Below are 14,454 nucleotides of genomic sequence, written 5' to 3' on the forward strand. Positions count from 1 at the left end.
GGACTTTAATGGGGTTGTCCTATAAATAAGATATATATCTGATCCTGAGAATAGGGCAAAGTCCCCAGTGTGAATGGAGCAGTAGGAGCATGTGCAACCACAGACAGTGAAGGGAGCATGGATCGCACATGCTCCTAACCCTCGATTCACACATGGGACTTTGGGGACCTATTTTCAAAATCAATGGTGGCTCTCAGCTAATGGCGCCTCCGCATATCATTTCTAGATCATCTATCCTGCAGTGGGTAAGAGAGTTATCTGGTTTATGTGGCACTGGCAACCCTTTTAACTCTGGAATTACAAAGAAAAGATGTGAAAATAGAATTTTTAGACATATTACAATAGTAAAATTAAATAAATTTAATGTAATAAAATTAATAATTTAATAAAAATTAAAATATTAGAAATATCATAAAATACAGAACTCAGGATTTTTCACTATGACAGGAACAATGACTGGTCTGCTATCTATATTTAAAATTACCTTGTAATGTCTTCACATCCTGTTCTGTCCAGATGTGTCCGGATCCCAGAATTCCAAGTGGCGGAAGTTCACCGACCGCCATATTCGGACACCCAAGTGATGGGTGTCTCAATATGAAAACTGCTGGTGGTACCAGCCTCTTGCGCGGTACCACCAGCGGAACACCATCGCACCACCCACACACACTGTATACGCTGTACGGTGGTCTGATTTTCTGCGCCTGCGTGAATTCCGCACAGTGAATCATTTGGCTGATCCCTGCAGCAGATGCGCGACGTGTCCACAGGCAGAGGAAGCCGGTCACATTAAAGGGGGGGGTTTCCCACGAACGAAAGTTCATTTTAAAAATTTTCTGTGTCTGACTGTGAACAGAGCATACCACATCTCCTGGGCAGGGGAGGAAGCAAAAGACAATACTGACATTACAGCAGGGGATCACAGAGGAATCATTTTGTGAGGTAAAATATTTCACTGACTGTTTTTAAACAATATTTTACCTCACAAAATGTATCCTCTGCGATCTCCTTCTGTAATGTTAGTATTGTCTTTTGCTTCCTCCCCTGCTCAGGAGCTGTGGTATGTTCTGTACATGGTCAGACACAGACAATGAGAGAAGACAGCAGATGGGGGAGTGAGAACGTGCACGGGGTGAGAGAGACAAAGCACGGGGGCAGACAGCTCAAACGGGACAGCACATGAGGGGAGAACACAGCACAGGAAGGAGAGAGACAGCAGACAAGGGGGATAGCACATGGAGTAGACAGGTCAAAGAAAAGAGCACAGACGGGAGAAGTCAGCACATGGGGAAAGAGAGAGTGGATAGGTGGGTGAACACATGATGGGAGAGATTCTCAACGCTGCAAAGCCTGCCCCCACCATGACATTACTGCCCTCCCGATGCGATAGCATCGGGCCTCCATCTAGTATATTTATACACACACACATACAGTATATACACCAATTGAAACCATAGCCGATCGCTTGTTATTGCTGGTGAAAGTGACACATTTCTCCTGCAGTGGCCAGTACAGGAGAAATGAGGTATTACATGGTCGTTCTGAGCCCTTGGACCAAAAATTGGGGTATTGATTCAATAAAGAGCATAGGCATCGCAGCCTATGTGAGTGCTCCTGTCTGCTGATCTGCTCATTAGCTCCTGTGTGCTGCACTGAGCAACTGTAAGGGGTCTGAAGAGCCAAACCCCACCCATCTGCAAGCAATTAAAGTGCTTGCTAAATAGTTAAAAAAAAAAAAAAAAAGGAAGAAAATTTAAGTTTTATGTTTAGCTTCGCCTCGCTATAGAAAGCTGACGGTGCTCACCTTGATTTCAATTTGCTCTTCCATCTCTTTGCTCTTAATGGCAGCATATTCTTTTTCCAATCTAAAAGAGAATAACCATCAACAGGTCTCAGCATTAAAGTTGTACAGTCATCCTCAAGGGGAGAAAGTTATGGGATGCTTCCTACCGTTTCATCCTCTTGGGGTTGTACTTGACTTGATATGCCTTATGGATCAGCTTATCTGGGCAGCTGTCAAACTGATGGGGGATCACCTTCTGAAAATACTGAGAAACGCCAGTACAGACATATTACTAGAGATAGGCGTCCGGGAACAAATCATTGCAGAGGCTTGACAGCGGACACTCTGCCACATAGCCAGGATCAGAGTTATCTCCAGTCTCGGACATTTAAAGGGGTGATCCCAGAAAAAAATCATACATTAAGAGGATAGGTGAAACATGGATTTTTGTGATAAACTCACTGTAAAATCCTTTTCTCCGAGACGCTCATTGGGGGACACAGGTACTGTGGAGTGTATGCTACTGCCGCCTGGAGGCTGACACTAGAGGTTAGCTCTTCCTCCGCCGTATACACCCTCGCCCCTATTGTGGGCAGAAACCAGTTTAGTGCAAAAGCAGTAGGAGAACAACAAAATCAGCCTTAATGCAGGTAACAACATGTCTAGAAAAAAACCACCCTAATATCAATGAAAATACACATTAATTAAACAAACAAGAGCCAACTGGCTATTAGGGTGGGTAGTGTGTCCCCCAATGAGCGTCTCGGAGAAAAGGATTTTACGGTGAGTTTATCACAAAAATCCATGTTTCTCCTTCGCCTCATTGGGGGACACATGTACTGTGGGACGTCCTAAAGCAGTCCCTGGGTGGGAAGTTGACTCACCGACCCAAGCTACATGCACCTCCTGTCTAAAGGTGCGCCACCACTGCTTGGAGAATCCTTCTACCTAGGCTTGCATCCGCTGAAGCCTGAGTATGGATATTGTAATGTTTGGCAAACGTGTGCAGGCTGGACCAGGTTGCTGCCTTGCAAACCTGTTCCGTTGAAGCCTGGTGCCGAAGCACCCAAGAGGCGCCCACTGCCCGAGTAGAGTGTGCCGATATCTGTCTCCTGAGGGAGCTTGGAGCCAATGAGCTTGGGGCCAACCCTGAGTCCAGGCCAGACTGGAGAAAGGCCAAGATGTTGGGAATAGAAAATCTCAGTGGAGAATAACCGCGGCCTCGACACCAAGAAAAGAAAACCTTTCAGGTGTGATGGTAAATTTGCGCCGAGGTAGGCTTCCGGGCGCTAACCATTGTAGCAACCACCTTGTGCCCAAACCCCGCCTGGGTCAGAATCCAAGATTCAACGGCCATGCCATCAAGCACAGGGCCCCTGAGCTCGGGTGGAAGATCGGGCCCTGGGACAGTAGATCTGGGCGCTCTGGCAGTCGCCAAGGAACGTCGGCGAGCAGCTGCACTAGATCTGCGTACCATGCTCGACGGGGCTAGTCTGGGGCCAGCAGAATCGCTGGAACCCCTTCTGTTTTGATCTTCTTGATGACCCTCGGAAGTAGTGGCAGCGGGGGAATAAGTATGGGAGGCGAAACTGGTTCCATGGTAGAACCAACGTATCAACGGCGATCGCCTGCGGGTCCCTGGACCGAGCGACAAACGTGGGCACCTTGGCGTTTAACCTGGAGGCCATCAGGTCCACATCCGGTGTTCCCCACCATTGGCAAATCTGCTGGAAGACCTCGGGGTGTAGTGACCATTCCCCGGACGCAAGACCTTGCCGGTTGAGGAAGTCTGCCGCCCAGTTCTCCACGCCCGGGATGTGGACCGCCGATATCACCGAGTGGTTCCTCTCGGCCCAGTGAAGAACGTGCCCTACCTCGCACATGGTTGCTCTGCTGCGGGTGCCCCCTTGATGATTTATGTAAGCCACCGCCATGGCATTGTCCGATTGAATCCGGATGGGGCGGCCTGCTAGAAGGTGATGAAAATGTTGCAGAGCCAGCCAGATCGCTCGTATTTCCAACAAGTTGATCGGGAGGCGTGCCTCCTGTGGCGACCACCATCCCTGGGTCGTGTGATGGCGAAAAACCGCTCCCCAGCCGAGGAGGCTGGCGTCGGTTGTGACCACCAACCAATGGTCTGGGGGAACTGACTGTCCACCACTCGAGTGACTGTCTGACCTGAGAGGACAACCAGCACCGGTGGTCGAGCGTGAAAGGGTTCTTTTCCCAGGATGACAAGAGGGCGTGCTGAAGGGGACGAAGATGGAACAGGGCGAACGGGATCGCTTCCATTGCTGGCACCATTTTCCCTAGAATCCTCATCCCGAAATGGTTGGTGTGAGGGACTGGTTGGTGAAGCGTCCGGACTCCCTGTCGGAGAGCTAGAGCCTTGTCTCGAGGGAGAATTACCAACCCTTGGAAGGTGTCGAAGATCATCCCTAAAAAGGAAATCCTCTGAGCTGGAACAAGGGATGATTTCTTCACGTTGACCAACCACCCTAAGCGGGAAAGAGTATCTAGCGTGATTTTGACACTTTCCTCGCATGCCCGAATCGAAGGGCCCTTGACCAAGAGGTCGTCTAAGTAAGGCAAGATGACTGTGCCCCGGGAGTGCAGGATGGCCGTGTCGCATGCGAAGGTGAGCCAGATGTGGCAAAACTAGAGTAGGCGGCCGCCTACTTTGCTGATGTTGCCTGAAAAATGCCTCGAGTCATTTGGCTCAGGATCTTTGGGACCTGGTTCCCCTCGACCTGGGCTGGTGAGTATGCATTCTCCCCAACGGGTTGGTTCTATATGAGACCTGTCGATCCCTATCCTGGTTGGGGCGACCTGGAGCGGCGGAATTGTCCGCTGTTGTCCACCCGGGGTTGTGAAAGGCCCGAAAACGTGCCTGAAACTGGTGACGAAACGGCGGTTTGACCTTTTGTTGAGGGAGAAAACCGCTCTTCCCTCATGTGGAGTCGGAGATGAGCTGGTCTAACTTCTCTCCGAATAGGCGGCCGCCCTGATAAGGTAGAGAAGCCAAGGACTTCTTGGAGGTTGAATCGGCCCACCATATCCTTAACCATAGCGCTCTCCTAATGGAAATCGCGCAATTGGCTGCATCCAAAGATGCATTGATTAAGTAGTCCCCAGCCATAGTGATCTGACTCACGATCTCTGATACCTCTGCAGGTAGGTCCCTATCTTGTAAGGCTCTGTTCAATGATTCTGACCAAGAAATCATGGCCTTGGCTACCCATGTTGCCGCGAACAAGGGAGAGAGTGTTGATCCTGATGCTTCAAAAACTGAGCGAGCCAAGCTCTCTATGAGACGATCATCGGGATCCTTAATAGAAGAACCACTAGGTACTGATAACAGGGTTTTAGAGGCCAAGCGTGACACGGGTGGATCCACCGTTGGGGATTCCGTCCATTTTTTACAGAGATCCGGGGCAAACGGATACCTCGCATCGACCGCCTTCTGGCCCGAGAAGCGTCTGTCCGGCCGTTCCCTGTGTTGTTGCACTATGTCCTCGAACTCTGGGCTAGTGCAAAATACTCTATGCGGCCGCTTAACTCGCTTAAATGACACCTTATGGCCTGCAGCCAAGGTGGAATCATCCTCAATCCCCAGAGTCTGGATGACGGCTTCGATGAGGCTGTCCACTGTTTCCCGACACCCCGGAGTATCTAGGTCAAGGGGTTCGTCCGAGTCGTAATCTGAGCTTTGCTCGCTATCGACTACTGGTGAAGGAGAGCGAGAAGCAGAACTCACTGATGCCGAGGCACCGGATGGACCGGGAGACGCCGTGTGGGTTCGTTTCCCCCGCATCTGCCTAGTGAGAGAGCGGCCCCTGCAGTCCGGAGGCTCCTGTGAGGTGGAGGACCCCTCCAAGACAGGCGAGCCACTATCCCTGCCCCCATCTGGGGTGTGAAGGGACTCGATTACTCGCGTAAGTGACGCCATAGACTGCGACAGTGATAGGGCCCATTTCGGGGGACTTAGTACACTGGGCTCAGTCGCAGGGGAGGGCTCCTGGGCGCGTTTGGAATCGCAGCCTTCGCATAATCGCTTGCTCTGCCCTTGCGGAAAAGCGGCCCGACAAGAGATGCATGCAGCGTAAAGAAACGTGTGTGTCTTAGCTTTTCCAGACATGCTGAATCTGCCAGGCATCAGCACTCCAGACCGCTGGGGGGGGGGGAGCACTCCTCGTTTTCACGTAGCGTGGCCTCTCGGGTTGGGGGGCAGCACTTACCCTAGTCCTGTGCCCCTGCGTGTCCTGGAAGAGCAGGGTGCTGCTCCAGCTCAAAAAAACGCTCGCCTCAGCTGTGGGCGGGCCGTCGGAAGAAGAGGCGTCCTTGGGGCGGTACTTCTGAATTGAAGCCTAGCGCTGGTCCGAAGCAGGGGGCTCAATTTCTTCGGCGCCCGCCCAGGCCACGGGGGTGGGCTGCCGGAAGTGACGCGAAGAAGCCACGGGCTGGATTTCTAGCGTCTGCCCGCAACGGGGGGCTACCGACCCACGGAGTCCCAGGCCGAGGATCCGTGGCCTGATGCCAGGACACGCTGCCGTGGTCTCTAGCCCCCGGGGAAAAGGCTAAGGCTCCAGCCCTGTGGACGCTGCTGCAGGAGCCCTCCCAGGCCATCCCCCTCCGGGACGATGCTTCAGCTTCCAGCTCAGGTAGATGGGAGGGAGGGGGGGTCCACATATAGGACGGTGCAGGCACCCTAGCTCCATCTAACCCAAGGGTGAGGAGAGGGACTGTCCGCCGCCTTGCAGCACTGCAGTCTAGCATTGGTGGAGCAGTGGGGGCCGCACGGACTATGCTTGTGCCTCTGTACAGCCTAGGGTTTCAATACCTTAGGGTGGTCAGGGCTAAGTCCCGCATCATGTCCCACAGTGCAGGAGAGGATATATGGAGGAGACACTCGCACGTGCTCGCCCGTTGTTGGTTTGGGGAGATCGGACCCTTTCAATTTTGTGCGTCACCCCTTTCTCATCTTCATAGAAAAAGGGGGGGAAAAAAAACAGACATATGCCTCCAACGGACACTAAGCATGAACTGGTTTCCGCCCGCAATCGGGCCGAGGGTGTATCCGGCGGAGGAAGAGCTAACCTATTTTTTTCCACTTAGTGTCAGCCTACAGGTGGAAGTAGCATACACCCACAGTACCTGTGTCCCCCAATGAGGCGAAGGAGAAAAAGGACACAACCCCTTTTAATAACACATAAAATAATTTTTAAAAAAAATTACGACCTAAAAAAATATAATATTTGGTACCGCTACAGTCAAAGTGACCTGCAGAATTAATTTGAACTTATTATATTTCACTGTATAAAGCGAGACAAATTTATAAAAATGTGACCCTTTTCCAAAAAAGGACCAAATATGTGTACCACAAGGACTTATAAGGGACCACCCTTCCACTGCTCAGCACCCGCGACTTTAGACCGACATGACATTGTTAAGCCTTGCTTGCTGCAGATTATAGACATGGTTATGAACGATCGCCATAGATGGCGGCCATATTTCTTACCTGAGACATGCCTTCCATATCCAGCTGCATCAGCTCGGTCTGGTTCACGGTCAGCAGGGCCATCCCTACTCGGAATATGACTTCCAGGCCCTGAAAGGTGACAGCAAAGATATCGGAGCATTCACGGCTAGGACTGCAGCGATCGGCAGCACAGAGACCGCAGAAATCGGCGGCACAGAGACTGCAGAAATCGACGGCACAGAGACCGCAGAAATCGGCGGCACAGAGACCGCAGAAATCGGCGGCACAGAGACCGCAGAAATCGGCAGCACAGAGACCGCAGAAATCGGCAGCACAGAGACCGCAGAAATCGGCAACACAGAGAAAGCAGAAATCGGCGACACAGAGACAGCAGAGAGAGAACAGAAATCGGCGACACAGAGACAGCAGAAATCGGTAGCAGAGAGAAAGCCGAAATCAGAAGCGCAGAGACAGCAGAGAGAACAGAGAGCACAGAGACAGCAGAAATCGGCGGTACAGAGACTGCAGAAATCGGCAGCACAGAGAAAGCAGAAATTGGAGGCACAGAGACAGCAGAAATCAGGAGCACAGAGACAGCAGAAGTCGGTGGCACAGAGAAAGCAGAAATCGGTAGCAGAGAGACAGCAGAAATCAGGAACACAGAGGAAGCAGAAATCGGCAGCACAGAGAAAGCAGAAATCGGTAGCAGAGAGACAGCCGCCACTCACCTCATAAATGAAAATATCGAACACACGAGTGGCTATAGGCAATGGGAACGTCGTGAGGAAAAGAGTCAAAAACCAGGATGAGGAATACATAGACGTGTGGAAGCAGTGAGAGCGAAAGTGGAGGTTTAACTCTGGGAGCTGGTCCTGAAACAGGAATATCAGGCGTTTATGCAATAATCCATCCCGTAGTGATACTTTTTTTCGTGTTCGCTGTGCTTAGTTATCACAATATGAGACCCCATGACAACACTTCTTAGCTTGTCGGCCTCGTCACAAGAGCGTTTTATGAATCAGAGTCACTAGTCTGCATAATAACTGGCCGGGACAGTGACACTTATTTATGGACATGCATGTGAACTGTGACTTAGGTGTTAGTCCATAATTTGTGCCCATGATAGGACAGAACTAAGATGGGAAGGGTTGTTATGGGTGCACAGGGGCAAAGCGCCTGCAGCCGTGGGACCTGTAACTTCAAGCAGCAGAAAAGGAAACTGAACTGTGACCCATAGGAGATTTCAACGGCCTCTCTTGATTAAAGGGGTTGTCCACTTTTTGACAACTCCTGTGAAATCAATTCAACGCCGTATAGAAAATAAAAACTATGGCTGCTCTGCAACGGCGCCTTTCCACCGATGTTGGTGCTGCTGTTCCCGGTGGGTGTCGTAATATTAAGACTAACGTAACTGAAGGGTAAAACCCAAAGTAAAGAGGGGCCCAGATTGACCTGTCCCCTTCTCAGCCTCCCACCATTTACACGTGTAGCCAATGTCATCATTATATTCATAGATCAGGATAGGAAAACTGGTATTATCTACTGAACTCCCTCTGGAGTAGAAAGCCCGCGGAGCGCGACGTACCTGTAACATATACTCCAGCTGGTATATACATAAGCCGAGCTCAGCCATACTGGGCTTAAAGAGCTCTCGTAACCGGTACTCCTGCATCAGCCGGACGAACACGCAGAAGGCTTCTTCCTCCGGCATCTAATGGGGCAGAGAGCAATGGGCATGGTATAAGACTGGCAAATACTAAAGGAGAGGCCATACAAGACAGATGTGTAGGAAGCGGCTCACCTGCATGAGAAGAAGGCCCACAATGAAAGCGCTGCCCTGACAGTAGCCCACCTCTCGGTCTATCAGTGAGTACGCCTGGGGGGAGAGAGAGAAGAAGCTCTGTATACTACAAGGAGGACTGTGGCTCCATCTGTCCATCATGGAACTGATGGTGACAGCCGGTTCCATGCACATCTCCTCCTGGTTAATGATGATGCAGCCTTGGCTATCTCGGTCAGTCCCATAGACAATGAATGCAGCGGCAGCACTTATGTAAGACCAACATCCACAGCTAGGAGAAATGGGGGGATCTAGTGATCGGTGGGAGTCAGCTATCCTGCGGACACTTGATGAATGTGATTGGTGGGTAAGGACCAAGTCGAAGGATTGATAAGGCTGGTTTCACACTTGCGTTTTTTCCCCCTATCTTTCACATGGGTGCGCATACACATGCGTTTGTACGCGTTTGTATGCGCATGCGTTTTTTGCAGTGTGCGCTCGGGCGTACAAAATGCATCCTGTTGCATTTTTTGTATGTTCGACTTGCCCCAAAAAAATGAAATGCGTTTTTTACAGCAAAACACCCATTATAGTCTATGGGTGCGCATACGTGTGCACTGTAATGCGCGCGTATGTGCAAAAAACCGCATGTGTTTAAAAAAAAAAACGCACCAAAACCCGCAAAAAAAATGCACACAAATGCATGATGCGTTTTTTTTCATGCGTTTGTGTGCGCAAAAAACGCACCGCAAAAAAACGCAGGTGTGAAAGTAACCTAAGACTGGCTATGACATGTCAAAAGTTTTTTAAATCGAAAGGTACCAGAGAACTTTTAAAGGGTTTATCCAGAAATATATTATTATTTTACTATGAGACAAAAACTAACAGGCAGCTAGCTACTAACTCCCTGCCTGTTCTATGCGGTGCCGGCTCAGAGAGGTCACTGCCCACTCCTCGTGGGGATTCAGCTGCTCCTTCTTCTTCAGTGCTGCTCTGCTGACGGGGCGTTACTGTCAACATCATGCTGATTGATAGCCAGCGTCCTGTAGCTAGGTAGCGAGGAGCCAGCTTCAATCAGCATGACGTTGGCAATGATGCCCTGTCAACAGAGCAAAGCGGAGGGGAAGCCACTGCCCTGTCGACGTGAAATCAGCAGAAGCAGCAGAGTCGCTGGCAAGAGCGGTCTGTGACAGCTCTGTGCCAACCGAGGTCGGCGCTGAGCACAAAAGGCAGGTAGTTAGCGACTTCCTGCCTGTTAATTTTTAGGCCCACACTAACAAATTAATATAGTCTTGGATAACCCCTTTAACATTTTTTTTGGGGGGGGTTTGATTCATCTGAATCCACAAAAAAAAAAAAAAATTACAACCCAAATCGAAAGTGCCAAGAAAGATTGTTACGTTCTGAGGACTCTCCAGACTTTGACGTATATTAAAGGAGGGAAGGGGTTAAAGAACAGCACAAGATTCAACTCCCCTTGTCTTAGGCCTGGTCCTCCCTGTCCAGCGGCCGGAGCTCCCTGCCTTCACTACAGATCCTTAGGTCTTCCAGCACGGAGTGGCAGAGATGTGAGGCCTCCTCAGACCTGAACGACTTTGTATTCTACTTTAACCTCTTCCCTGAATTTCTTTTTATTATACTTCTGGAAACACCTCAACATTAAAACATCTTTTCGGGGCACCTTAGTTTTGGTCTGAATCAGATTTACTTGTCGATTCAGATGACTCAAACCTATGAGTGACCCGAGACCTAGTCAGCGGCGTAAATCTCGGGGGCGAAGATCCGAAGCACAGATCCTAGCTTGGAGGCGAGGTGGGAAGACAAGTCAGTGGCGAGTCTTGGACGTGGGAGTAGAAATCTTTTATTGTTTGTAACTCCCTTACCAGCGGTCAATAGAAATCCAGCAAACAAGTCACAAAAGAGTTGGACCTTGGCAAATTCAAATTTTTGGCGCAATTCTTGGTGAATCTGATTGGTTGCGAATCAACGCACTCATTTTGGATAGGGGCCCTCTAATAAACCTACACTTGTCATCCGGGCGCTGAGATCTTTAGGGAACGTGCACCTGTTGTGTTTTTGGCGTGTTTTTTCAAGGCATTTTTGCAGATTTTGAAGCAGCTTCAGATCTGCAGCATGACAGCATTTCCTTAGCGCTTTCCAATGACTTGGAAAAAACGTGGCAAACTTTTACGCTGCGTTTTTCCTGACAACACTTCAGTATTTGCAGCCGAGATGTCTAAATACTAAATGGGTGCACGTACCTTAAACGGGTCCTTACACCACCTGTGTCGCTCTCTGAGGACAGCTGGTCAGAGATGAAGGGGCACAGCACTCAGCTACGGGGGTCCTGCTCCTACTTGTAAGGGATCTATGGAGGCACCAAGACCCTCACCCATCAAAATGTCTGGCATGTCAAAAGTTTTTAACAGGTACCCTTTTATTGGGCAGTGAATGGCAGGATTCCATTTCTCATACCCTGACATGGTGGATTTCATTCATTCATTCCTCCATGATTATGGAATCCTCCCATATTGTCTTTTTTCTTTACCTTCATGACATTAAACAGTCCCTCCTGCCCCAGGCTGTCCTGACCCCTGAAGAAGTCATGTTCAGGGTAGGTACGAGCGATGTCCCTCCGGATCAGCTTCTCACAGGGGGAAGACATCTTGAGAAGATCGGCGTATTGCTTTTTCACTGGCATGTCTGTTGCGTTGCATAACATCTGCCATACTATGGCGCGAAAGTGGTGAGGGATCCCCTTCCGTATGAGCTCCTGCGGGACACACGGGAAAGTAGATGGCAAACGGGAGATGTCTTTAAGAAGTTAGAGCTTAAGAGAGGCAAGTGCCGCTACCAACATGTGCGCTGAGATGGGGCATAGGGAGACTTATCAGCCAGGTAAAGGTCCTGGCAAAAAGCTACGCCAAGTAGCCATTTTCCGTGAAGACCAAAACTTCACCCTAGTACCACCTACTGGGGGTAGCTACCCTATAAGTCAATGTTGACCTTATTCTGAGCACTGCCATAGGGCTTTTGGAAGTTCAGCCAAACCAGTGTCTTCTCTAAAAAGGAGACAGCCTCCATCTGCCGCAGCTGTACCCAGGTTCTTGCCATCTTAGCAACCTCCTCAAGGAAAATTCCCCCCTGCAGACCTCTGCCGAAGGCCTCTCACCCAGGCAACTAGTAACCTACTTTGCTCAGATGAGGACAAGAACCCAGAAACATTTGTCTACAGATGGAGGTTTTTTCGTTTTGGCTAAGGTTTCTTAAAGGGAAACTGTCAGCAAGTTTAACCCACCCCACCCCTTTTAACCGTTTATACGCTCATGTAGGTCATTAAAAGCTAAATGCCCCGTTACGTTCTTCCGGACAAATCGTTAAAGAAGCGTTAGGGGCTTCGTCCCGCCCGGGGCACCTAACGAAAGTCTTGGTAGCTGGCTGGCCCAGGGAACTGCCTGCGGGTGCTGTGGACACAGAAAAATTCCAACCGGGAAATGCCGAAAGCAAAAATAAAAAAAATTGACCAGCACCTCCAAACAGAATAAGAGAAGTGCGAACAGGTGCGAGCCGTCACCACTATTCAATATAACCAAGGAAATACCGCTGCACTCCGAAATGCTATAACATGCAAACACCGAATATAGGACATTGGAACGGCATTACTGCTATAAAAAACATGTTAAAAAATGAAGGTACTTAGAGCACAAATTAGCCAATTTGTGAGAGCCCGTTAGTGGTGACAAGATGTACCCCCACTGATGGGACCATAACCTTACATGCCTCTCCCAGGCTGAAAACCTACAAATTTATCCCGCCCAGATCAACACACAGCAAATTGGAAGGTGTCAATTGTTTTAATGACCTACATGAGCATATACAGTGGTTTGCGAAAGTACTCAACCCCTTGGCTTTTTACCTATTTTGTTACATTACAACGTGTTCAAATATTTTTGTAATCCGATTTGTGTGTGATTTGTCAGCACTAAATAGTCTAAGAGGGTGAAGTGAAATGAGAAATAAAGTCATAAATTAAATTTATGGGATCAAATAACTAAAAATTGTCATGTGCATATGTATTTATCCCTTTTGCAACAAAGCCCCTTAAAATTTCTGGTGCAAGCAATTACCTTCATAAGTCACATATTTAGTGACAGGACGCCCCCTGTGTGCGATCTATGTGTTACATGTCTGTCAGTATATACACTTTACCTTTTCTGGAAGGCCACAGAGGCTGCAACACCATTAGCAAGAGGCCCCACGGCACTAACCGAACACCATGGAGATCTCCGAACACCATGAAGACCCAGGAGATCTCCAAACAAGTCAGGGACAAAGTTGTTGAGAAGTACAAGTCAGGGTTGGGTTATAAAAAAAAAATCGCAATCTCTGATGATTCCCGGTCCCGGAGCACCATCAAATCCATTATCATCAAAGGGAAAGAACATGGTACCATAACAAACCTGCCAAGAGAGGGCCGCCCTCCAAAACTCTGAGCCCAGGCAAGGAGGGCATTAATCAGAGAGGCAACACTGAGACCAAAGGTGACCCTGAAGGAGCTGTAGAGTTCCCAAGCAGAGACTGGAGTTTCTGTCCATACGATCACAATAAGTCATACACTACATAGAGGTGGCCTTTATGGACGAGTGAGCAGAAAAAAGCCTTTACTTACCCACACACAAATTGTAAGGTTCGTTGGTTCGCTTTGAGTTTGCCAAAAGACATGTGGGAGACTCCCCAAATATATGCTCTGGTCAGATGAGACCAAAATTTTACTTTTTGGCCACTAAGTAAAACACCATGTCTGGTGCCAAAAAAACACAGCTCATCACCCCAAGAACACCATCCTCACAGTGAAACATGGTGGCAGCAACATGTTGTGGGGATATTTTTCGGTAGCAGGGTCAGGGAAAATGGTCTGAGTCGAGGGGAAGATAGATGGTGCAAAATACAGGGATATTTTTGAGCAAAACCTGTTTAAACTCTGTCAGTGATTTGAGACTGGGACGGAGGATCACCTTCCAACAACACAATGACGCAAAGCACAGTGCTAAAGCAACACTTGAGTGTTTTAAGGGGAAACGTGTAAATGTTTTGGAGTGGCCTAGTCAAAGCCAAGACCTTAATCCAATTGATAATCTGTGGTTAGACTTTTAGATCGCGGTTCACCAGAGGAAACCATCTAACTTGAAGAAGCTGGAGCAGTTTTACTTTGAGGAATGAGCAAAAATCCCAGTGGCAAGGTGTGGAAAGTCCAGACTTTTCCAACGCAACTTGCAGCTGTAATTGCCGCAAAACGAGGCTCTACAAAGAACTGACTTTTTTTTTTTTTTTTTTGGGGGGGGGGGGGGGTTGGGAGGGTGAATAGTTATGCACACTGAAGTTTTCAGTTACTGTGTACTATTTGTTGCTTGC

General features: G+C 49.1%; 1 protein-coding gene across 4 annotated transcripts in view; it reads right to left on the reverse strand.

The window, feature by feature from the left end:
• EVI5L (ecotropic viral integration site 5 like) overlaps window positions 1-14,454 on the reverse strand; it is a 70,995-nt gene that overhangs the window by 32,825 nt on the left and 23,716 nt on the right. For all 4 annotated transcript variants that reach the window (XM_073588758.1, XM_073588757.1, XM_073588755.1 and 1 more), the window contains exons 4-10: window positions 11,591-11,815; window positions 9,064-9,138; window positions 8,848-8,973; window positions 7,991-8,134; window positions 7,302-7,391; window positions 1,951-2,048; window positions 1,805-1,865 (exon numbers count right to left, since the gene is read on the reverse strand). In XM_073588758.1, coding sequence (XP_073444859.1) covers window positions 1,805-1,865; window positions 1,951-2,048; window positions 7,302-7,391; window positions 7,991-8,134; window positions 8,848-8,973; window positions 9,064-9,138; window positions 11,591-11,815 — 819 coding nt within the window. The remainder of the gene's footprint in view (window positions 1-1,804; window positions 1,866-1,950; window positions 2,049-7,301; window positions 7,392-7,990; window positions 8,135-8,847; window positions 8,974-9,063; window positions 9,139-11,590; window positions 11,816-14,454) is intronic.

This window comes from Dendrobates tinctorius, unplaced genomic scaffold (assembly GCF_039654945.1).
Source record: "Dendrobates tinctorius isolate UK_male_01 unplaced genomic scaffold, ASM3965494v1 ptg000104l, whole genome shotgun sequence".
Lineage (NCBI taxonomy): Eukaryota > Metazoa > Chordata > Amphibia > Anura > Dendrobatidae > Dendrobates > Dendrobates tinctorius.